This window comes from Scomber japonicus, chromosome 19 (assembly GCF_027409825.1).
Source record: "Scomber japonicus isolate fScoJap1 chromosome 19, fScoJap1.pri, whole genome shotgun sequence".
NCBI classification, from domain to species: domain Eukaryota; kingdom Metazoa; phylum Chordata; class Actinopteri; order Scombriformes; family Scombridae; genus Scomber; species Scomber japonicus.
The window spans coordinates 28,385,455-28,409,324 of NC_070596.1; the positions used below are offsets into that span (position 1 = coordinate 28,385,455).

Below are 23,870 nucleotides of genomic sequence, written 5' to 3' on the forward strand. Positions count from 1 at the left end.
ACAAAATCTGCGTAAAATGATGGTGACGGTGTAAATAAAACAACTTGAAAGCTTTTTTTGTGTATATGTGAGTCTTACCTACAGTGTTGGGGAGAAATCAGTTACATAATTTTAAAATAAATGGAGTTCTAATCCATTAGTTACTGAGAGAACATAAAAAGTGTTATTAGTCTGGCGCCATCTGGTGGTAAATTAATTAAATTACAGTTACTGATGAAAATGATTATAAAGGAGGTTACATCTGAAGTCAGACCTCTAAAATTTTACTCAGGAGGGGTTTTTCCTCATTTTCTAATATTGAACATGTTACTGAATACATATATTGCTGTTTTTAATTCTTTGAAATCATTTTTTAAAATATATTTAATAAATAAATCATGATGTGGGCTTATTTGGAGCACACATGGGCTTAAATGGAGTCACAGTACCAATTAAGCCCACTTTATTCATCAAATATCTTTATTTTATGTTCCAAAATCTACATGAACTAATGAATACCAGACAAATAGTATTAATTATTAGTCCACTTAAATACACTGTAGGTGGATGAAATATTTAATGTTTATCATTCTTTTGTGGTTACACCATTTGACATTTTCAGTCGATTCAGTCTTACTTTTGGTTTTAAAAAATTGTATAAATGTCATTTCAAATGACAAAACCAACCAAAATACTAAATGTACACTTTAATAAACCTGATGCTGCTTTTAAGACAGATTTTAAGGTATTTTTGAACCCTTATTTGTCACTGACCCATAAACACATAAAAAGGAAATTATTAAAAATGAGACAATTCTTAATATAAAACACACTGAAACAACTCTGAGAGAAGTTTTTATTTATTTATTTCTGCTTAATTACAGAATTTATCAAAACAAAGTTATCAATGCTCATTATTGTTCACGATAAAAACATAGAAACAAAAGTCCAAAAACCAACTCGAAGTACACAGATTAAGGCATCAACATCTCCTTTTTGCCAGTTTCTCCTTCAATGAACCTCAAAGAGAGTGATACAAAAATAAATTGAAAATAATTCCTATAGAAAGGTCTCTGTAAGAAAACAAAGATATTAAGAGAATATAAACAGGGATTGAGACCAACAACCAATCACGGCACAGGAAAACCACACAATACAAAACATACAGATCCAATACAGCAAAGGTAAAGATCGTCATGGTTACAGAGGCCTTACATGGATAGTTCCCTATAGTTTATAAATGTTTCCTCTGTGTTTTCACTGAGCGGATTGTGAAAAACTTCTGAAAAAAGGCAGATTTCGCTGTCAACAGGACGCTGTGATATGTAACAGAGTCGTGGTAAAGGGAGTCTCTGTTTTCCTGACACGACATGTAACAAGAGGAGTTTTTATGGGCTTATTCTGGACATTGGGAGTAACTTCATACCTCAAAATTCAATCCAAATATAGTACAAAACGTGCCAATTTCAAATATCCAGGACCTCATGAAAATATCTTTCATGCTATGGGAATACTAGGGATTTAATATGGCACCTTGGGTCATCTGTTGGTCCCCAAGTCGCCAGCTAAGAGGCAAAAAAGTCTTAATACACAATGACATACACACACAATGCAAACAAATTGCCTCTAAATTGACGCAACATAGTCTTGTCTGGATTGTTTGCTGCTCTGCCTTAGTTTTCCAAGGCCACAGTGCAAAACACACTTAAAAAGAACAGTTTGACCATTTGGGAAATACACTTTCTTTCCCAAGAGTTAGATGACACTAAATATCATCTCATATCTGGATAAATATGGAGCTAGAACTGGGAGGTGATTAGTTTAGCATAAAGACTGGAAGCCTGGTTGAGTGATGGTTTAAAAACACTCTGCACTGACAACATAACACTGAGTCTATAATATGTGTGTTTAATCACCATAAATGACGGAGTTTGGAGAGTCGAATAAGTCCACACTTTCAGAAAAGTCAGTTTCCTAACGTATAGGCTAGACTTTGTAGTTGGAATGAACTCCATTTACACGTTGGACTCTCATAATTACAATAAGATATAATTTATGACATGACCAAAAAAAAGCCATAAGTTTGAGTTTTGGGAGTTCTCAAAAAATGGACAAATGATCATCTATTATCTTGTATCATTTCTAATGCTGTAAGGCAAGTTAGCTTTAAAAAAATACTAATATAATTACAAATCAAATCCCCATGTTCAATGATTAGGCAGTACTTTATCTTTGGTCACGTGAACATGTGCTCGTGGATTTACTAAAAAACCTACTGCTATCTATTTAGCCACAAAATCATAATTTAGGAATTGATAGGTGAGTTGTGAAGAAACTGGCTAAAGTTTGTCATAAGGGAGCTCTATTTTTGTATTTCTCTTTGTAATATTTGGTAAAAGTCAGCAATAACCCTTTTCTCTGCCCCTCTAAAGCTGTAGCAACAGCACTAAGCTAACACAAATGTCGAGGAGTTGCGTGCTGTAAAAGCTCAGACATACTGTATCATGAGTCGTGACATGGCAAAATTCAACCACACATTCACCCAAAATTGAATGCGCTAGCTAGAGGCTTGGCGACGTGGCCAGGGACAACATGCTAGCATTAGCCAGGCACTATTTTGTCTTTAATGGGACATTTACTACCCCTGACATTTTATTTTCACATTGTAAGATTCAATAAATATCTATTTTTAAAAAGTAAAAGCTTGATCATTACTTTTCCACATGCTAGCTAACATGCTAGGAAACAGTAACAGCTTGTAACTATCCCTAAAACGACGATGTTTTTGCAAGGTTGTTTGTGAGTGAATTTAACAAACTGGATAATGTGTTAATTAGTGAGCTTTAGAGATGTTGGCAGAAGTATTTTTTTTAACTTTGGACTTTGGCTAACCGCCTCCCAACTAACACGTCCATAGTAGCATGCAAACATGCAAATGAGAGTGGTATTGATCTTCTCATCAAATTCTTGGCAGTGTATTTCCGAAAAAAACGGTCAAACTATTTGTAAATATCTCTGCTGACTGTACAAATTCACACATCCATCTTTTTTTATCTACATTCTAGCTGAGCTAAGTCGCCCGATTAGCTTCCTGTTTCTGTTCTTCATCCTGGTGTTGTTGAAACAGCACAGACAAAGTCACAAAAACAACCCAAAAAAAATAGGTTTCAGACAGGATACTTGAGGTAATCATAACACACAGGAGGGTATTTGAAGAGCTGGTTCATATTTCAGCATTGGATCGTCTACTGTTTTGTTTTTTTTCCGCTAGTATGTACCGAGACAAAAGAGCGGACTTCTGCGAACAGCACTGAACACTGTGCACTCTCCTGTCCTTTGGGCAGTTTGTAGCTTTTTTTTGTTGTTTTTTGTTTTGCTATGGCACATTTGTGGTATGTTTTTTTTTTTCTCCCACTGCACGTCTACTTTAAATGACTATACTGTGCTGGCATATTACATTATCACTTAAAGAGTACGACTCTGAACAGTTGACGTGCTACACCAGACCGGGAGATGTAATAATAGCCTTGTTTATTGGTCTATATATTCTAAGTCTGTAGACTACTGGATGAATTTCAGATAATCACACTCAATATATCCAATCTATAACAAGTCAAATACATAAGGTTGAAACAATACACTGAACTTGTTTGACACCCAATTGAAGACAAAAGGTGTATTAGACTGTATACTGTGTGTTGCTAATCACAAACCCTTCACAGCTAATACTTGTGACAACAGTATAGTGCTAACCAACAGGCTACATAACTGCTGGTTTAGACCTGGGCTACGACTAGAGTACGAGTTGTTCAGGGCACTTAATGACACGAGTCGAGGGAAGACCTGCAAAATACTGAAACCACAGGGAAAGAATCACTGAGAAGAATCTTTTATACTTACTTAGAGCGTAATTTCTACTTTTAAAAAATTCTACTTTATAGTTTCAGGTTGATTTTCTTATTAAAACCTCTCTGGAAATTATCCTTTTTTACTGTTCAGCCACCACCACAGTCCAGATGAGAGCTCTGAGTGGATAAAAATGTTGATAATCTCATCTGAGTCGCCTTCAGATATGACTGTACTCTCAGAGCAATAATCTTAATGAGCAGCAACAACTGGTAACAACCAGTAATTGGTGGAATATGTTGCTGTCTGTTTTGCCTCTCAGGCGAAATACAGGCAGTCCTACTTGTTAGTGTTAATTGTTGTTACAGTGGCAATAAGAAAAAAGGCTTCAGGTTAACTGGAATGGTCTGAAGTTTCGCTCTAGTATATTACCAGACATTTTTTTCAATAAGCAAATATCTTCTAAATCAGTGGTTCCCAATCCGTTATGGCCCATTTATGCCTTCTTTGGATTGTTCATCATGTGTCTTTGAGGTGTAAGCAGTTAACCCAAAAAATGGATGCTCCCATTTTAAGACATGATAGTTAATAGTAGAGATGCAGACATGGTTTTACGGGGAGAGACATTGGGTCCAAACCCCAGGATCAGGATTGGGAACCACTGTTCTCAAATGTTCAATTATAATTTTTTTAAATCCATCCTAGAAGATAGATCCTTCCTCTGTTGCTCTTCTGAGGTTTCTTACTTTTTTTCCTCCCATTTTTCATTATGAAAAATCAAGAGTCTTGGCTTGATCACTACAGAAAGTGGCACACAAAATGGATTGTGCAATTCAACCAGTAAGCTACGTTAACTTCCTCAATTTGGACTTTCTGTTCCCTCAAAGAACAGGACTGTCAAGAATGATTAGAAGACTGATAGAAAATTTTAACAGCCAACAATTTTGACAGATAATTAATTGTTTTAAAGTCATTTCAATTGTTCCAACTTCTCAAATGTGAGGATTAATAAACTAAAAATTAACTCTCCGTTCACTCAAAGACCTAAATCACGCCTTTGAGTGAATCCATTGATTGTGGCATTGAAATTGATTGACTTTGTTGCAAAATTTCACCATTGTGTGACTGTGCCTTAAGGATAGAGGTTGTCACATGTTGTACAGATTGTAAAGATCTTCGATTTGTGATAAATAAGAAAACTTCAATCACATATTTGTGGGCCACCCTTCATATTTTAAAGGTTATGAGCTTCACTGGAGAGTTTTGGCGCCTTTCCACTACACAGTTCTAGCACAACTCGACTCGTTTTTTTTTGCGTTTCCACTAGGGATAGTACCTGGTACCTGGTATTCTTTTAGTATCTGCTCTGCTGAGGTTCCAAGCGAGCCGAGCCGATACTAAATGTGACGTCAACAGACTGCCGGCCACTGATTGGTCAAAGGAGTTGTCACAGGAAGAGTCATGAGCCGTCCCACACAAGAATCAAACCCGGCATTTTTAAATACCGCCAACAGCGCTACAGCGATTCAGTTTCTCTTCTCTTTGCTTTGTGTGTGATAGAAAGCCTCATACAGCAGCAAGTCCACCACTGCCTCCATGTCCTCCAATGTTTATGTGTTTGTGTCGCGTATAAAACGAAGTCACGGCAGTATCGCGGAGCCGTGCTATGACGACCCCGCCCACGTTCCTGGAATTGTGTCGCGTCGAGCCAAGTAGTGCTGGAATTGTGTAGTGGAAAAGCGCCATTTTACCGCCCAGTGCTCATTTGTTTCAGAGGCTAAAAGACTAAATACTATTAAAATTCATAAAGATACTGATACCAGTCTGCCACAGTGTCAGAAACCAACAGGTTGCTCATAACTTGGTCCCGTTACCTCCCTCGGTGTAACCAGACTTGTTGCTACCTCAGGCTGTGTGTGTGTTGAGGGGTTTTTTTTTGCTCAGCTCTGCGGCGACGTCTTCCGGCTCTCTCTTAGGATGCCGTCCAGGCCGTTGAGCTGTCGCAGGAAACCTCGGTTGGGGATGACGCCGCGGTGGTCTTTCACTGTTTTGATGGCTTCCACCAGGGTCAGGTTCTGTCTGATCATCAGGTAGGCCAGCACCAACGTGGCTGAGCGGCTAACTCCCACGGTACAGTGGACCAGCACCTTACCTACATATAGAACAATACTGTGAGCTGAAAATATCAAAACTATTAAATAACACAAAGGGGAATTATATAAAAAATGTTTCATATTCATTTGGAGTCTAAAATATAAATTCGTCTACTTTAATGGACAAATGTGTCAAAGCATGCAAAGTGTATAAAGCATATAGTTAGCATTATGAAATCTTTCTGGTTTCTTGTATCATTCTGCCAAGTGTAAGTGTTTGGCTGCAGTTTAAGGAATGACCTCAGATCAATTTGCTGAGTGTGTTCTGCTGGGGACTTGGGCGACTTCCAGTTTAAGAGGATATATCTTTGGGACAATCAAAGAGGAAATAGATAAAACATTTAATTTCGGTATAGTAAACTCTAGATAGTTCAGGGGAACTCCAAAAATCAGACATTCATTTTTAACATTGCTTTATGCTCCTTTTAGGCCCTTTTAATGTGAAGCACTTTGAGCTGCATTTCTACAAATAAAGTTATTATTGTCATCATCATTATTATTTTCTGTTAAAAAATGTGTAATTAAATTAAAATATTTATATATTATCTACAGACAAACATCTGGGCAGTGCAAAGGCTTTGAAACAACCTATAGGGAGATACAATTTACAGATAATAGAATTAAACCGTTAAATTAATGAATAAAATGGCAATAATGGCTCATTAATTATGCTTTTCTTAGGGGGAAATCTGGATTCATGACCTCAGTATTTATAAAATGGCTACAGTCTTGTTATTATATGACATCATCTATATAATTCAGTGTTGTTAAAGGTTTATATGACGTACAAGATTTATTTCATGTGTATAAATGTCACAAACACATCATTGCCAGACTGACCTCCACTCGTGAGCGCTTTGTGGATGAACTCAGCAGCAGGATAGAAGTTGACGCTCATGTCGAAGGTTGGGGAGTCGTGAGCCTCGATGCCGTGATAAGTGATGCTCATCCCAGCGTAATACTCGGCCCCCCCGCGCCACTTGCTCTGAGCACAGTTGAGGATGTGTGTAATGCCGAGTTTGGCCAGCTCACGCCGATCTGATGCAATGTCTCTGCAGGGGAAGAAGGTTTAAGACTCATTATCAGACAGTCGAGCTGATTTTTACTTCTCTACCACTTTCATATAAAGAACGTCTTATTCCAGCTAATTTGGTGGCCTGCAAATCAATGTATGACTATAAAACAAATCAACATCAAAATACTCCATTAAAAATATTGCATTGTAGTTGCTCTCCCATTAATCATCTCACCAGCCCTCACATTTATCTGCTGACCCTTTTGAGGGGCCCCACCCCTAGGTTGGAAACCACTGGACTAAACTAGCTAACTGTATATAAAGTAGTGTAAACTAGCTAACTGTATATAAAGTAGTATAAACTAGCTAACTTTATATAAAGTAGTATAAACTAGCTAACTGTATATAAAGTAGTGTAAACTAGCTAACTGTACATAAAGTAGTATAAACTAGCTAACTGTATATAAAGTAGTGTAAACTAGCTAACTGTACAGTATATAAAGTAGTATAAACTAGCTAACTGTATATAAAGTAGTATAAACTACTGTAATACTAGGGCTGGGCGATAAACCGAAAATGTATCCATACCGAAATTTACGACAATAATCGACGTCATTTTGCCCATGTCGTTATATTCAGTTTTTAACCTCTTAACGCACGCTGTTCCGCCTACGGGACGGGACGGATGTTTGGAGGTAGCCACACGTTCTTCTGAATGAAAACACCAACCCTTAAACATATATATTCATGCCGTACATCGTTGGAAAGCTTAGATTGTCCTGATTCATTCAAGACCACTCACGAATTATATGTTTGCTCACAGCCGTAATAGTATTAGCGGTTAGCTCGGCTAGCCACTCAGCTAAAGTAAGCTAACAGCTATAATGCTACATACCTTCAAAGTCTTCTCTTTATCCACAACGATCATCTTATGACACAGGACTTTCTATACAGTTCACCAAGTATCCATTCTTGTGAAATATGAAATCCGTTTTCATAAAACCGGAATACTTTCCTCAATATGTCAACATGTATTTAGTCCAACACGTAATGTAATAACACAAATAACAAACCATATACGTTCCATTTACGTCATTTCCTGACCTGCACGTCCATCTCAGAGTACACGTGACTAGATGTTTACGACCGTGAGCCTCTCCTGCTTCTGACGACACAACACACAAGCCAATCGGTGTTTAGGATTAGGCAGTACATATCTCCAAAGCCAATGAGGACATGTGACCGATGACAACGTGGGTTTGATTGACTGCTGTTCCAGCCAATGGAAATATTCGGTGAAATGACGTTGATAACCTTTTAGCCAATAGTCTGAGGTTTCCAACGGTGTATGACACTAAGCTATCAGGTTTGGCTGTCCATAAACAAACTCCAAGCGTAACCGGCGTGCGCCCTGTGCGTAAAAGAGTTGAACCATATCATTACGCACTCGGCATTTTGGTACACGGTTGGTTCTTCTTCGACTTGACATATGACTTATAGCAAAATAAACAGATAGATCGATAGATAGATGGAGGACAGTTCAAACGTCGAAGCGGCAGCTGCAGCGCCGACGGCGGAGGTACACCTGGTGGAGGAGGAGGAAGAGCAGCAGCTTGTTCCCAAGAAAAACCCGTCTTCAATCGTGTGGCAACATTTTGGTTTCAAAAGGGAAGATACTGCTCAGAAAGATGTAAAATGTAAGTTGTGCAAAAAGACTGTCGTCAGTCACCAGCCAGGGCAATACATCTAACCTTGGAGTGGAGCAATTATGCTGCCACAGCCCCATCTGGTGGCCAAACTTTTTTTTAGCGCACGGGGTGGCGGTCGTCAGAGGTCAGTGGTAGTTATCGTCCATTTATCGTTATCGAGGTGAACTGCTCAATATACCGTGATATTGATTTTAGGCCATATCGCCCAGCCCTATGTAATACTGCATACTACATCACTATAATACTGCAGTACTTTTACTGTAATACTGCATACTACATCACTATAATACTGCAGTACTTTTACTGTAATACTGCATACTACATCACTATAATACTGCAGTACTTTTACTGTAATACTGCATACTACATCACTATAATACTGCAGTACTGTTACTGTAATACTGCATACTACATCACTATAATACTGCAGTACTTTTACTGTAATACTGCATACTACATCACTCATAATACTGCAGTACTTTTACTGTAATACTGCATACTACATCACTCATAATACTTATGTACTTTACTGTAATACTGCATACTACATCACTCATAATACTGCAGTACTTTTACTGTAATACTGCATACTACATCACTCATAATACTTATGTACTTTTACTGTAATACTGCATACTACATCACTCATAATACTTATGTACTTTACTGTAATACTGCATACTACATCACTCATAATACTGCAGTACTTTACTGTAATACTGCATACTACATCACTCATAATACTGCAGTACTTTTACTGTAATACTGCATACTACATCACTCATAATACTGCAGTACTTTTTCTGTAATACTGCATACTACATCACTCATAATATTGCAGTACTTTTACTTGTAATGGAGTATTTTATTGGTACTTTTACTGTAATACACAATGTTTCCACAGCTCTTGGTGATCATGAGTTATAACACGTGTTGTGCGCTCTTATTATAAAAGTATTAAATGTAAAACACTCACTGGTCTCCGATATAAAGTCGTGGCCACACTTCATCGGCATGGTTGCAGGCGGTCTTGCCGGTGTACAGCAGCCTCTCCAGCTCGGACACGGTCAGGACCGGAGACACGCGCTCCGAGTCTTTTCGGTTCGGGGACCTGGAGCTGCTCCGGGAGCGAGAGAACCGGGACATGAACGCCATTTAATCTGGGAGAAAGGGGGGGAAATCACACACATAAAGAATGATAATGTTAATATAATAAATACTGATTCCTTTCAGCCACTATAGACAATAACAAAACAGAAAGATGAAGGATGGAAAAGACTAGAAACAAACTGAGTGTTAACGGATTTTTGGAGGAATACTTACATTCAAACATATAAAAATGATTTATAGAGGAATAATTATAATAAAAAAAGGATGTAAAATGATCTCTGGAGGGATAATTACAGCCTCCATGGTTTGATTATCATAGATTATATAACAAATATACCTGTAGCTGTATGTTGGTAAACAGTGAGCTGAGTATCTTTCACAAATTGAAGCGACAAATCTAAAAAAATAATATAAATTAAACCTTTTTAATCTGGATGTTTTTCCTCATGGTGGATATTTTTTCTCTACCTGTGTTTGGTTGGTGTCCGTGTCTCAGTGCTGCTGCAGGGCGAGCTGCTCCGCGGCCATGTTGACTCATTTATTTGCTTTGGGAGGAGGAGGAGGAGGAGAAGAAGGAGAAGGATGAGGAGAAGGAGGAAGAGGAGGAGGAAGAGGATGAGACCGTCGCTGAGCATCCATCAGACATCCTCACCTCCATCCACAGCTTCAGCATCCTCTCAGTGTCTGACACAGCTCTGCTCCTCTCGGTTTAATGCAGAATAAATAAAATAATCTTATTTATCAATCAGCTGTTTCTGCTGAAATTATTATCGTGGCTGTTTTTTATATCTAACAGTTAATATTGGAGAATAAATGGCGTTGATTCAGACGCTGGTGGAGTTTGGCGCCATCTACAGGTCAATTAAGGGGACATTTATATAAGTGTAAAGGGTAAATTCACAACTTTTCAAGTGTGTCACACAGTGTTTACCTCTCTCTAATCATCCTTCCTGATCATACTGACTATTAAAAGATACGATTTTAGGGTAAACAGACATGATTTTAAGTTGAAAGAGTAACACTAATAATAAGAGGAATGTATTCTTCTGTCTCTCTCTCTCTCTCTCTCTCTCTCTCTCTCGAACAGAATATACAATTGAATAAACAGCAAAATATATAAACAACCAGTTATTCCAGCTCATAAATAAAGATAGATTTAAAAAAAAAAGGTATAATCATTTTTAATAGAAAGGAAGAAAAAAAAAGTAAATAAATAAAAAGTAAAAGTATTTTTCTTATGTTTTATATATTGTAGAGACACAAAACAATGGGGTTATTTTTTATATTTTGGCTTTGTGAATATGAAAGTTATCTAACAAAATAAAATGACTTAAACAATGCTTACAAACAATGACATAATTTATATACACAAAACAGGAAATAATACTTTTTTTTTTCAAAATAAAGATCTTATATAAAAACAAACAAAAACAACAACTCTCCAAATTCTTTCAAAATAAAACACAAAACCTCATCAATTACAAAATAAAGCTTCCAGAACGCGAGGACATAGACATACATGCGTCTATCTTTATTATGTCTATGCGTATGTGTGTATGCGCGAGGAGGCAGCGCGTGAAGGCAGCTCGTGTCGTCACATCCCCGCGACGCACGTGTGAGGGAAGTGCAGCGTGAGGAGCAGACATGGCTGCGGACAGGCTAATGTTTCATGAGATGGGATTAGATGACCGTCTTTTAAAGGTAAGAAACAACCAACACGTTATATAAACATGTAATAAACTGATAGAGAAGAGTTTAAAGCTTCCGCTGAGAGAAAGAAACGAAGAAAAGACGATAAAAAGAAGTCAGGAGCGACATGTGTTTTAATGTTTACCGAAGATTAGATTTACAGTTTAAAAGCAGCTCAGTTTTATACACATAATGTAGTTTATATCAGTGTCAGGGTGACATAAATAAACATTTGAGTTTGTAATAACTGACACTAGGTTGATATGATGATAGAAACATTAAAGGACGAGTTCACAGTTTTTTCTAAGTGTGTCTTAAATCAACACCCAGAAGCTAAAAATGAATATTAAAGCAGTTTTATCTTACTGTAATGATTCCTCCTGTTCATACTGACCATTAGAAGATCCTTCATAATGTTTATAATGGAAGTGATGGAGGACTAAACCCACAGTCCTCCTTCTGAAGCTAATATGAAGCTTCAGTTTTGTCCAAATGAGTCAAATCTTCATCTTCTATGTTTCAGCGTTACAGTCTTTTTGTTACTATACTTCCACCACAGCTCAACAGGAAACACTAAGAGGAGATATGATGCTAAACAGACTGTAAATGTGTCAGATATCACTTGATATGACTAACTCACACTGATGAAGCTCAATAGAAGCTGATCAGAGACTTTAAAATGCATTAAAAATACAGTTAAAATGCAAGTAGAGGAAGATAAAGATACAAACACATAGAGATTAAATGATTTATCAGGACATTAATAAGCAACATTTTACAGATAAATTAATAGTTTTTAGTCCTTTTCTTGTCTCCAGGTTCAGTTTGAAGCTTTTCTTGTTCTTCTTTGATCTTGTGTGATATTTAAACTGAATATCTTTTGATTGTGGACTTCATTTAAATGTGTCAACTTGAGCTCTGGGAGATTATGAAGGATAGTTTACTACTATTATCTGTCCTTTTTGTTACTATACTTCCACCACAGCTCAACAGGAAACACTAAGAGGGAATCTGATGCTAAAAAGACTGTAAATGTGTCAGATATCACTTGATATGACTAACTCACACTGCTGAAGCTCAATAGAAGCTGATCAGAGACTTTAAAATGCATCACTTTACACTGAAAGCACATTTGAAGGAGATGTTTAAATAGTCAGTATGAACAGGAGGAATGATTACAGAGAGGAAAAACCTGACAGCTGGTATAAGACAGAACAATGTTTAAGCAACTAAACAAACCAAGAAAATGATCATCTTGCAACTGCAGTAAAAGTACATTAGTATTAGTTGCAAAATTGACTTGATGTATTAAAACTAAAAGTACTCATTATGCAAAAAAATGCTCCTGGCAGTTGTCTTGATGACTTTATTTGTTCTCGGTCCAGAAAATAGTGAAAATATCAATCACTGTTTCCCAAAGTCAAAGATGAGGTTCTAAATATATCTTTTTATTGTTGTTTTTGTCCACAACCCAAAGATATTCAGTTTACTTGCACAGAGAGACTAAATAAACCAGGAGATATTCACATTTAAGAAGCTGGAATCAGAGAATTTGGACATTTAATCCTAAAAATGATTAATTAATAGTTGCAGGATGGACTAATGGTTGAATTGTTGCAGGTGTTTCAAGTTTCAAAGTTCATTTTATTACATTATTATTTATATAGCACTTTAAAAAGCACTTCACAAAACTGTCCAGCACAAAAATGTTGTATTTATTATATAAACATAACATTTACTATATTTATAAACAGATACTGAGCCTGTAAAAAGTATTAATGTCCTTGAATCTTTCATGTTTTATTGTCTTATATTAAATAAAAAATGTGGCAGTTCGGACTCATACAAATAAATAAAAGCATCTTTTTACATGTGAAATCTAAATCTGCCAAGTAACTAAGCTGTCAGATTTAATATAGTAGAGTAAAAAGTGTAAAATTGCATCAAATGGAAATCCTTAAATAAAGTATAATTACCTCATAACTCTCAGTACTCAGTTATATTTTAGACCGCTCTGAGTAACGTCTGTACCTCAGAGTGAAGCTTTAACCATCTTCTCTGCTGGTCTGGGTCCGTCAGGCGGTGGCAGACCTGGGTTGGTCCCAGCCGACTCTGATCCAGGAGAAGGCGATCCCGTTGGCTCTGGAGGGGAAAGACCTGCTGGCTCGAGCTCGGACCGGATCTGGAAAGACGGCAGCGTACGCCGTTCCTGTTATTCAGAGAATACTGAACTCCAAACAGGTGAGAGACACACGGGAGGAGAATTACAGGAAGGGGTTATTCTTATATCACTATCTTTATGAGCTGCTACAGCAATGACTTTAACCCACTGTGGGATCAATAAAATGTATCTTATCTTATTAACCTTCCTGTCGTGCTCCCGGGTCAAATTGACCCCATCTGTTTTGACTGTTCCTTCTTTCCTTCCTTCCTTCCATCTGTGCTTCCTCTCTCCTTCTCTCCTTCTTTCCTTCTTCTCTTTCTTCCCTTCCTCCATCTCCCTTTCTTCCTTCTTTTGTCCTTCCTCCCCCCTACCTTCTTTCCTCTGTGCTTACTTCTTTCCTCTGTCCTTCTTTCCTCCCTCCCTCCTACCTTCTTTCCTCCCTCCCTCCCTCCCTCCCTCCCTCCCTCCTACCTTCCTTCCTTACTTCTTTCCTCCATCCTTCCTTCCTCCCTTACTTATTTCCTTTCCTCCCTTCCTTCCTTCCGTCCTCCATCCTCTTTTCTTCCTTCTGTCGTTCTTTACTTTCTCTCTCCTTCCTTCCTTCCTTCCTTCCCCCCTCCCTGCCTTCTTTCCTTTACTCCCTTCCTCCCTTGACTCGAACACAACAGGAGGGTTAATCAGTCTGTGATCAGCTGTATAGTGACAAAAGAAAGTATGTTATAGTCTGATGATCTGAAATATTAAAACTCTGCAGCAGATTGAACTAATAAGTAAATCTGTAATAAGTCTTCTGTTAGAGCAGCTTGAGTCCATCTGTGAAACTTTCCAAAGATCAAAACACGGTGACAAGAACACGATGAAGATGATCAGCTGATTTCCCAAAAGTACAAACAGATCAAAGCTGATTTAATGATTCACAGCTGGTTTCCTGCTCTGTGTGATGATGATGATGATGATGTTTGTCCTCTTCATCCTCGTTTCAACCCTCTGAATCAGCTCACGATGAAGAGGGCCAAACATAATAACGAGAAATCAATACAGTTATGAACTAAACAAATAAAGCTGTGTGGCTGCAGCTGCCAGCTCTGTCTCTCCTCACAATGTTTAACTTTGATAATGATCATTAATGACAGGAAGTTTCATATCATTTCATTATAAGTTTAGTAAAGACAGAATAAGATAAAGCAGTGTGTGATGAGTCGTGGAAACATAAACAATAAATGAGGTGAAAGCAGCTTTTTTTGCTCATTCTGTCCACAAGGTGGCTTTCATGTTTGTTTCTACTCACAATAAAAAACATTAAGGAGGAAAAGGAAACAAAGTAGGTTTCTTCCCCTCTATATAGATTCTGTCTAAATCTCTCTCTCTCTCTCTCTCTCTCTCTCTCACTCACTCACTCACTCACTCACTCACTCACTCACTCACTCACTCACTCACTCACTCACTCACTCACTCACTCACACTTTCTCTCTCTCTCTTGTGTTTTGGTGTCTTCAGACGGTTCGGGAGCAGGATGTGAGAGCTCTGATCCTGGTTCCAACCAAAGAGCTGGGTCAGCAGGTCCAGACTATGATCAGACAGCTGACGGCTTACTGCCAGAGAGACGTCCGAGTGGCCGACATCTCCGGCAAAGCTGACCTGTCGGCTCAGAGGTCGGTTTGCCAAGAGGCTTCATGTTAGTAGAATATAAACCCAGTAGAGCTCTGAGATCTACTGACTCAGGTCAGATAGTTGAGCCCAGAGCTCTGAGATCTACTGACTCAGGTCAGATAGCTGAGCCCAGAGCTCTGAGATCTACTGACCCAGGTCAGATAGTAGAGCCCAGAGCTCTGAGATCTACTGACTCAGGTCAGATAGTTGAGCCCAGAGCTCTGAGATCTACTGACTCAGGTCAGATAGTTGAGCCCAGAGCTCTGAGATCTACTGACTCAGGTCAGATAGTTGAGCCCAGAGCTCTGAGATCTACTGAGTCAGGTCAGATAGTTGAGCCCAGAGTTCAAACTAAACATGATGAAGCAGCTTTTACACAACTGGAACAAACTACCAGCAGAACTGAAATCATTTTTAAATCCAGGTTAAAAACACTTCTCTTCTCCTGTGCTTATGATTGAGCTCTTTTAACCCTCCTGTTGTCCTTGAGTCAAGGAAGGAAGGAAGGAAAGGAGGAAGGACTGGAGGAAGAAGGAAGGAAGGAAAGGAGGGAGGGAGGGAGGGAGGGAGGGAGGAAAGAGGAAAGGAAGGAAGGAAAAGGTTAGGGGTTAGGGTTAGGGTAAGAGGAAGGAAAGAATGAAGGGAGGAAGGTGGGGAAGGAAGGAAGAAAAGGGGATGGAGGAAGGAAAGACGGAAGGAAGGAAAGAAAGAGAGAAGGAGGGAGGAAGGACAGACAGACGGAAGGGAGGGAGGAAAGAAGGAACAGTCAAAACAGACAGGGTCAATTTGACCCGGTAGGACGACAGGTGGTGGGGGGGGGGGTGTATGTTTTAATGTTTGGGTTTTATTTTTATTTCTCAAATTGCATGTTTTTATGTTTTTTATTTCCAATTCTTATTGTTAAATAAGCTGCCTTGCCTTACATCGGTATCATGTTAACAGACATTTAAACATCCAGACGTTATAAAACTCTGAATGTATCTGAATGTGTCTTGATGTGTGAAATCTAACCAGAGGTGCTGCTGTGTTGTGTATGAACAGGCCGATCTTAATGGAGAAGCCTGACGTGATCGTTGGGACTCCGTCTCGTGTGCTCGCTCACCTCAACGCTCAGAACCTGATCCTGCACTCGTCCCTGGAGACGCTGGTGGTGGACGAGGCCGACCTGCTCTTCTCTTTCGGCTTCGAGGCGGATCTGAAGAACCTGTTGTGGTGAGAAAAAACATAGACGCTGTCGGCAGAGTGTTTGAAGAAGTTATTTTATTTACTGTAGGTGTTTTTAATTACTCACCAGAAGGATTAGCGCTCAGTTTGAACTCAGAGGGGGAAATAAATCAGTACTTTCAGAAAGTTTGATGTATAACTGAGTATTTATACAGGGTTTTTTTTTTAACCCCTAATATCAGTATTGATCAATATCATCAATGTCAGTATTCATTGTGCATTTTGTATAATGAAAATAAAGGCATATTCATTCATTCATTCAGTCATATTCATATTAGCAATGACGCCAAAAATCCAGTATGGATTCGGTTTATTACATATATATTGTATATTTTAAACATCATCAGTGTTTAATTAACCTGTTTTTCTGTGTTTTCAGCCATTTGCCTAAAATCTATCAGTCGTTCTTGATGTCGGCTACTCTCACCGAGGATGTTCAGGCCTTAAAGGAGCTGCTGCTGCACAACCCTGTAAACTCATTTTCACTTTTACTTCACATTAACAGTCCTGATGATGTCGTCTGTGTGTTAGAAACATAAACCGTGATGATTGTAGAAGCTGCAGTAGCACGTTCAATTGAAATCCACAGCTGTTTAACTTGATACCTGGATGTGTGTGTGTGTGTGTGTGTGTGTCTCAGGTGATCCTGAAGCTGCAGGGCTCCCAGCTGCCCGACAGCAGCCAGCTGCAGCAGTACAGCATCAAATGTGAAGAGGAGGATAAGTTCCTGCTCATCTACACGCTGCTGAAGCTGCGGCTGGTTCAGGGGAAGACGCTGGTGTTCGTAGGAGCCGTGGACAGAAGTTACAGACTGAAACTGTTCCTGGAGCAGTTCAGTATCCCTGCATGTGTGCTCAACTCTGAGCTGCCTGTTCACTCCAGGTGAGAGAGAGGAGAGGAGAAGAGAGGAGAGGAGAGGAGAGGAGAGGAGAGGAGAGGAGAGGAGAGGAGAGGAGAGGAGAGGAGGGTGGGAGGAAGAGAGGAGAGGAGGAGGAGGGATTGGGAGAGGAAGGAAAGGAGAGGAAAAGAAAAGAAAAGGAGGAGGGGACGAGAGGAAAGAGAGGAGAGGGCAGAGGAGTGGTGAGGGGAGGAAAGGAGAGGTTGAGAAGAGGGGGAGAGAAGAAGAGGAGATGAGAAGAGAGGGGAGGAGATGGGGGGGGGGGAGTGGAAGAGAAAAGAGAAGGGAGTGGGAGGAAGACAAGAGAGGAGAAGAGTGGAAAGGAGAGCAGGGGAGTGGAAAGGACTTGAGAGGAGATGAGAGGGGAGGGAAGAGGAGAGGAGAAGACAGCGGAGGTGAGGTGAGAAGGAGGAGAGGAGGGAGGAGAGAGCAGAGTGGTGATGAGGGAAGGAAAGGAGAGAGGTTGAGAGGGGAGGGGAGAGAAGAAGAGGAGAAGAGAGGGGAGCAGATGGGGAAAATGAAAGGGAGGCAGGGAGTGGGTGGAAGAGAAGAGAGGATAGGGGAGAGGAGGACAGAGAATGAGGAGAGAGAAGAAGAGGGGAGAGGAGAGAGAGAGCAGAGTAGAAGGGAGGGAAGTGAGGGGAGTCAGAATGAGATATATAATTATGCCACTAATTTCTCTAAATTGTAAATTATATTAACTGTATTCAGTCATTTGTCCCTCTGCTCGTCTCTCACACTGTAAATATAATAACTACAATCACAGAACTATGTGATATTTGTTTATTTCTTCTTTTTCACGTTGTTCTTTCTCTTCCTCGTACTGCAGGTGTCACATCATCACACAGTTCAATCAGGGCTTTTACGATTACATCATCGCCACAGACGAGCAGAGTTTGGCCGACCCGACCGCCGCTCCTCCCACGCCGACCACCGCGGGAAAAGGGAAGAAGAAGAAGAAGACGGGAGAGAAAGGAGGAAAGTGAGTGAAAGATTTTAACTATTCAGCAAGACACTTTCTTTATGTGGGTATAGCTGATGTTTATCAGTCTCTACACATTTCTCTAATGTGGTATTTTATCATAATTAACTGAATATAAGACAATATTCTAGTCTGGAAATCACATTAGAAAAAAAATCTGGATCTTTTTATATTCAAGGACTAAACTTTTACAGCTGAGAGAGTGTTGCAACAAGTTTCTGTGTGTCCCTTTTTCTAGTGAATCTGTTTTGTGTTCATTAAATTGGCGGATAAATTACAAAAATGGATGGATGGATGGATGGATAGATAGATAAATAGAGATACTTTATTTATTAATTCATTCATGCATCTTAGCAGCAACTTACAGCCAAGAGACAATGAGCAACATGCAGTAAAGTCGTGAATGTAAAGAGAAAATTAAATCTAAGGAAACATAAAAAATTTAAGATATAGTGACAAAAAGTGACAATGCTGTTAGTCCAAAACTGTAAATGCAGCTCAGATGACTGGAGGTCAGATTTTTGCAGTGAGAGCAGTGTTGTGTGTGTGTGTGTGTGTGTGTGTGTGTATATACAAAAAAACAGAACAGTCACAAGATAAAAAGATCAACCCGAGAGGTCAGAAGAATATCCTGTTTATCGAAAACTGGCAAAATAGGCTGATTAACAGTATCATTAGGCTATAGGTCGTCTTTCTGTAACTCACAGTGGACTCTGAGCTGCTGCCTTTTAATACATTTTAAGATTTAATAAACACAGATTTAATTTGATTTAAAGAGTTTAAAGATTTAAAGAGTTTGACCCTGTGAAAAGCTAACAAACAGACACATAGAGATTATTTTATTTGATTTAAGTGATGAAAGAGACGGTTTTCTGTGGTGACCTACTGATATGTATTGTTTTAATGTATTGTTTTTTTTAAAGGGGGAAGGATAAGGAATACGGCGTTTCCAGAGGTGTTGACTTCCAAAACGTTGCCAACGTCATCAACTTTGATTTCCCCACAACCTTCGAGTCTTACATTCATCGAGTCGGACGGTAAGAGCTGCTCCGGTGGACGAGTATGCACACTGGGGTGACATCAAGCTGCGTGATTTATAATTTACCTCTGATATTAATCAAATCCCGATAATCAATTCATCCTTGGTTTGATTGTGTAGGACGGCGAGAGCAGACAACCCCGGCACCGCTCTGTCTTTCATCTCTCACACTGAGCTCGATCTGCTGTCGGAGGTGGAGGAGGCGCTCATGGGAGGTAACAAGGACTGTTTTTAATGCAGCTTCAGTCTTTCACAGGACAAAAAGTATTTCATTTTAAATCACCAAGTCAAGTCATAACCGCATTTAAAGTCACCACTAGAGCTGTTATTTTCATTTCATTATTATTTATACACATATATATTATATATACACAACTCAACGATATTCAGGTTACAAGCACAGAAGTTTAATGAAACCTGAAGTTATTCGTATTTGAGAGGCTAGAATTAGAGAATATGGGCTTTAATCTTAAAAAATGACTCACAATGTTGGCAACTATTCGAGTAATTGTTGCAGCTTGAGTCACCACAGTCCTGGAAATAATCATGTTTCAGTTTGTTATTAATAAGAATTTGACTCATTTACATTTTTTTGTGTTTTTAGAAAATGCTGTTTCTGCTCTGAAACCTTACGAGTTTAAGATGGAGGAGATTGAAGGCTTCAGGTACAGGTGCAGGGTAAGTAAAGTCCTCACAGACAAAGACTATAAATATCTTTATCTTTATAACGAGTTAACACATAATGACATAGTAAGTAACACATAATCTTCATTTTAACGCTGCTTAATACTGTAAATGTGTTGAATGATCAATAGTTTTGATGTTGAGTCTGTTTTCTTTGCACGTAGGATGCGATGCGTTCAGTTACGAAACAGTCGGTGAGGGAGGCCAGACTGAAGGAGATCAAACAGGAGCTGCTAAACTCAGAGAAACTCAAGGTGAGTGACCCTCACTGCTCTATACAGCTGTTCTCTGACTGTTTATAAAGATGGACGTCATGGCCGCTCCTCAAAAGTGAAGCCAAAACATCTGTGTTAGGGAATTTTCCATCATTAACGTGCACTGGGTCAAACTAGGCTTTGCGGTCATAGCAAGGCCTCACCAAATGATATGTTTAGACACTGTCTCCCCTTGAGATAGTGGTAAACAGTGAGTCTGCTCCTTTTGGGGAAAACAGGAGGCACTCTGATAGGGTTGCTATAGCAGCCGAGGTCAGATATGTCTTTGACTGTTGTCCCTGAACGAGGTAGAGGCAGCTGGAGTCAGAGGTTTGATATAGTGTTGGATGTAGGGCAAAGGTCCTGAGTAAGGTCTAAGCAATGTTTTGTCTATAGACCAGTAGACTAAATTCTGTATATTGTAGATGTGTTGGATCTGCCCATATATGGGCATGGCTCAACCTTGGGCATTATCTGCGTGGTTTAAAGTCTATCCCCGGAGGAGAGAAACTTCAGAACATAACATGTACTGATCATTCATTCACTTCTCCTTGGCCAAGTAAATAAACCTTTTCAATACAAGACATGCTGGACTCCTGTCTACTCTCTCCATTGATGTATGGCCTGCATAATTAAGATCACTATATAAATCTGGAGCCCAACTAAAAAGTGAAAATACACATCAAATCATTTTCTCTCAAAGATTAATTCTGTCATTTTAGGTTGTTCCTATTACACTGACATTTGCCCAGTTGCTCAATTTCCTGATTAGTGTGTTTGTAATTAGTTGTTTGGACCTATCAAAAGGGGGTTGTGACATCATAATTGGCAGCTGTGGCAGCCGCCCTCAACCCTCCGATAAACGGCCAGATGGCTGAGCTACTTCCCCTCAACTGTACAGACTCTGGCTCCAATTTTTGTCACACAAGCAAGATGGCCACTCCCAGAAATTAGATATTTTGGCTTCACTTTTGCATCTTGTCCATATTTATATCCAGTTGATGACATAAATGGAAGTTGAAGTGTTTGATTGGTTGTTTCTGCTGTCATTTAGACATATTTTGAGGATAACCCCAGAGATCTGCAGCTGCTCAGACACGACAAAGATCTCCATCCTGCCGTCGTCAAACCTCACCTGAAGAACGTTCCCGAGTACCTCAGTAAGACACACACACACACACACACACACACACACACCTTTCTCACATCAGCATTAAATCACGGGTACATTTACATAAGTTATTTATATTTATCACTTTGACTGATTTCATCCAGTTCCCGAGACGCTGAAGGGGACGGTGAATCCGCTGTTGAACAGGAGGAGGAGAAAGAGGAAAGACCAGCCGAAATCACAAGGAGGAGGAGTCGTTAAGCCAAGTTTCAAGGTGGGACTCAGAAAAAGATACGAAACTCTGGGAAAACTGTGTCAGGCACTTATTATAAAGGATATATTGAGAAAATACTCTATTGGTTAACCTGTAATAAAAATAAGTTTCCCTTTCGATACTTTTTCTTTCAAGTCTATAAAGTGTGTCCATAAATATGAGTTTCTTCAGTTTTTTCCTGGTTTGTGTTAATCAATCAAAATAAAGTGTAGAGTCCATATTAAAACAAATACAGAAAATGTAAAGTATGAATAAAAGATTTGACACATTAGATGTTAGTTCATATAATTTGTTCTGTCTATTTGCAGAAGAACATTCAGGGGAAGAACCCACTGAAGAGTTTCCGTTACACCGGAGGAAGAAACAGAAAAGGCAAAACCAGCCAGTCGTAGTTACAGCTGACTACACGACTGTACATCACACCTGTGTAGAGACTTTCACCTGCCTGGAGCTCTGTTGGCTTTACAATATAATCTATACTGTATGAACAGCGGATAATGTGAGCTGTCTAAGCTGTACGAGCCATCGACAAAATGGATTATGAACTCTGACTAATGAGGACTTTGAAACAAGAGGAAAACGCAAGAAACATCAGTTTGAACCTGGATTTATCAAATCCAAAATAATTATAAGAGGAATTAAGTGTCTTTATTATCTGTTTCTTCTGTTCTGGAAAGTTTGCAAATGTTTATTAAAATACAATAATTTCTTCACAAACACCTGAGTATTTGTTTTATTGTACTAGTGGGTCATGTTTACAGTACTAATGCCAACATGTTGATGTGTAGCAGGTATAATGTTCACTTAGTCTGTGTTAACATACTTTCTCTGAGCTGCTGCTAAACTGTTGTGTTTTTAATAGGTTTTATTAGCACGACCGCTAATTGTGTGTATGAAATATTTGTTCAGTTTTTATTTTAGGTATGATCATTCTTAGTACCTATAGCCTACTTCTTTTTTTTTTAATGGACTGACAAGAGCTGATGAGAAACAATATTTTATTTCATTCTGTTTGCCTGAGGCTGATGGAAATATCATTCATTTTGTAGACTTTGTGGCTTGGACCTAACGCAAACACTTTAATGTTGACGTGATGACAGCAGAGGAAAGGTGAGGACCACACAGGTGCGTATATGCTTCTATAGCCTAGTTCTGGGTCTGAGAAGTGAAGCTAATGTGGAAATTAAACCTGCATTCTTTCTAAACAGCCAGTAGGGGGCCACTCTGGTAGCAAGAAGAAGCCTGAATGTATGAGTGTCTATGAGGGAATTGCACTATTTCTCACTTGATTTATTACCTCAGTAAACACTTTCCTGATGACTTTATGACCTCAATCGCGAGTTTTAAGTCTTCTGTAAAACTGTATGGTGTTCATTTTCTAAATTATGGTCCCGCTTAGAGTAAAATAGACGATAAAGTGGGGTTAGGTACGACGTCATTGACAAGTTATTACCATAGCGACAACGTTGATAGAGCAACGTAACTATGGCGTCACCTCAGGTAAACAGAGCACAGGTAGCTGTCGTCAAACTCATCTTTATTCAAGGGCCACAAACAGACCAATATGATCTTATGTGGGTTGGATCATTAAAAAGATGGAAAGATGGAAGGAAAAGAAGACGGGAAGGAAAGTGGGCCGGATTGGACTCCTCCAAGGTCGTTTCTGGCCCGTGGGCCGCAAGAGTGGGGTGGACTTTTTTCAGTAAGTACATTTTGTTTGAATGGTTTTAGTGTTTTTCACCTGCGAAAATTAGTAGCATTATCATAATTAACCATATAATGTGAATACGCAGTGCTAACCATGCTAGCAATTAGCCCTGGAGTCAATGCCACCATCTCACCAAATATGTTCACTTCTCTCTTCTGCCTCAAAAACATCAGAATCGCCGAAATCCAGAAAAGTAAACAAAACAGTAATTGCCATACATGATTACAAACTGAATATCACACACAAAAAGACATGTAAATACGTCAACTTTTCAGTCATTTTCCCACAATTTCCAAAAATGTAAAAGACCAAATGATTAACTGAGAAAATTAATGTCAGATGAATATCAATAAAAATAGTCCTTAGTTACAGTCCCTCTTA

The 23,870-nt window shown here is 39.1% G+C and overlaps 2 protein-coding genes across 2 annotated transcripts; one reads left to right on the forward strand and one right to left on the reverse strand.

Moving 5' to 3' along the window:
• Positions 1–5,765: 5,765 nt before the first annotated feature.
• LOC128380165 (dual specificity protein phosphatase 26) lies at positions 5,766–9,857 on the reverse strand. Its single transcript, XM_053339879.1, has 3 exons — positions 9,679–9,857; positions 6,819–7,030; positions 5,766–5,977 (listed from the first exon to the last, which is right to left on the reverse strand). The coding sequence occupies exons 1-3, from the start codon at positions 9,855–9,857 to the stop codon at positions 5,766–5,768; spliced, it is 603 nt and encodes a 200-aa protein (XP_053195854.1).
• Positions 9,858–11,436: 1,579 nt separating this feature from the next.
• Positions 11,437–22,492, forward strand: ddx56 (DEAD (Asp-Glu-Ala-Asp) box helicase 56). The gene is made up of 14 exons (XM_053339823.1): positions 11,437–11,513; positions 13,581–13,742; positions 15,163–15,317; positions 16,357–16,527; positions 16,919–17,009; positions 17,180–17,421; positions 18,267–18,419; positions 19,343–19,456; positions 19,579–19,673; positions 20,063–20,136; positions 20,307–20,396; positions 21,451–21,556; positions 21,672–21,781; positions 22,090–22,492. The coding sequence occupies exons 1-14, from the start codon at positions 11,457–11,459 to the stop codon at positions 22,171–22,173; spliced, it is 1,704 nt and encodes a 567-aa protein (XP_053195798.1). The 5' UTR covers positions 11,437–11,456; the 3' UTR covers positions 22,174–22,492.
• The last annotated feature ends 1,378 nt before the right edge of the window (positions 22,493–23,870 follow it).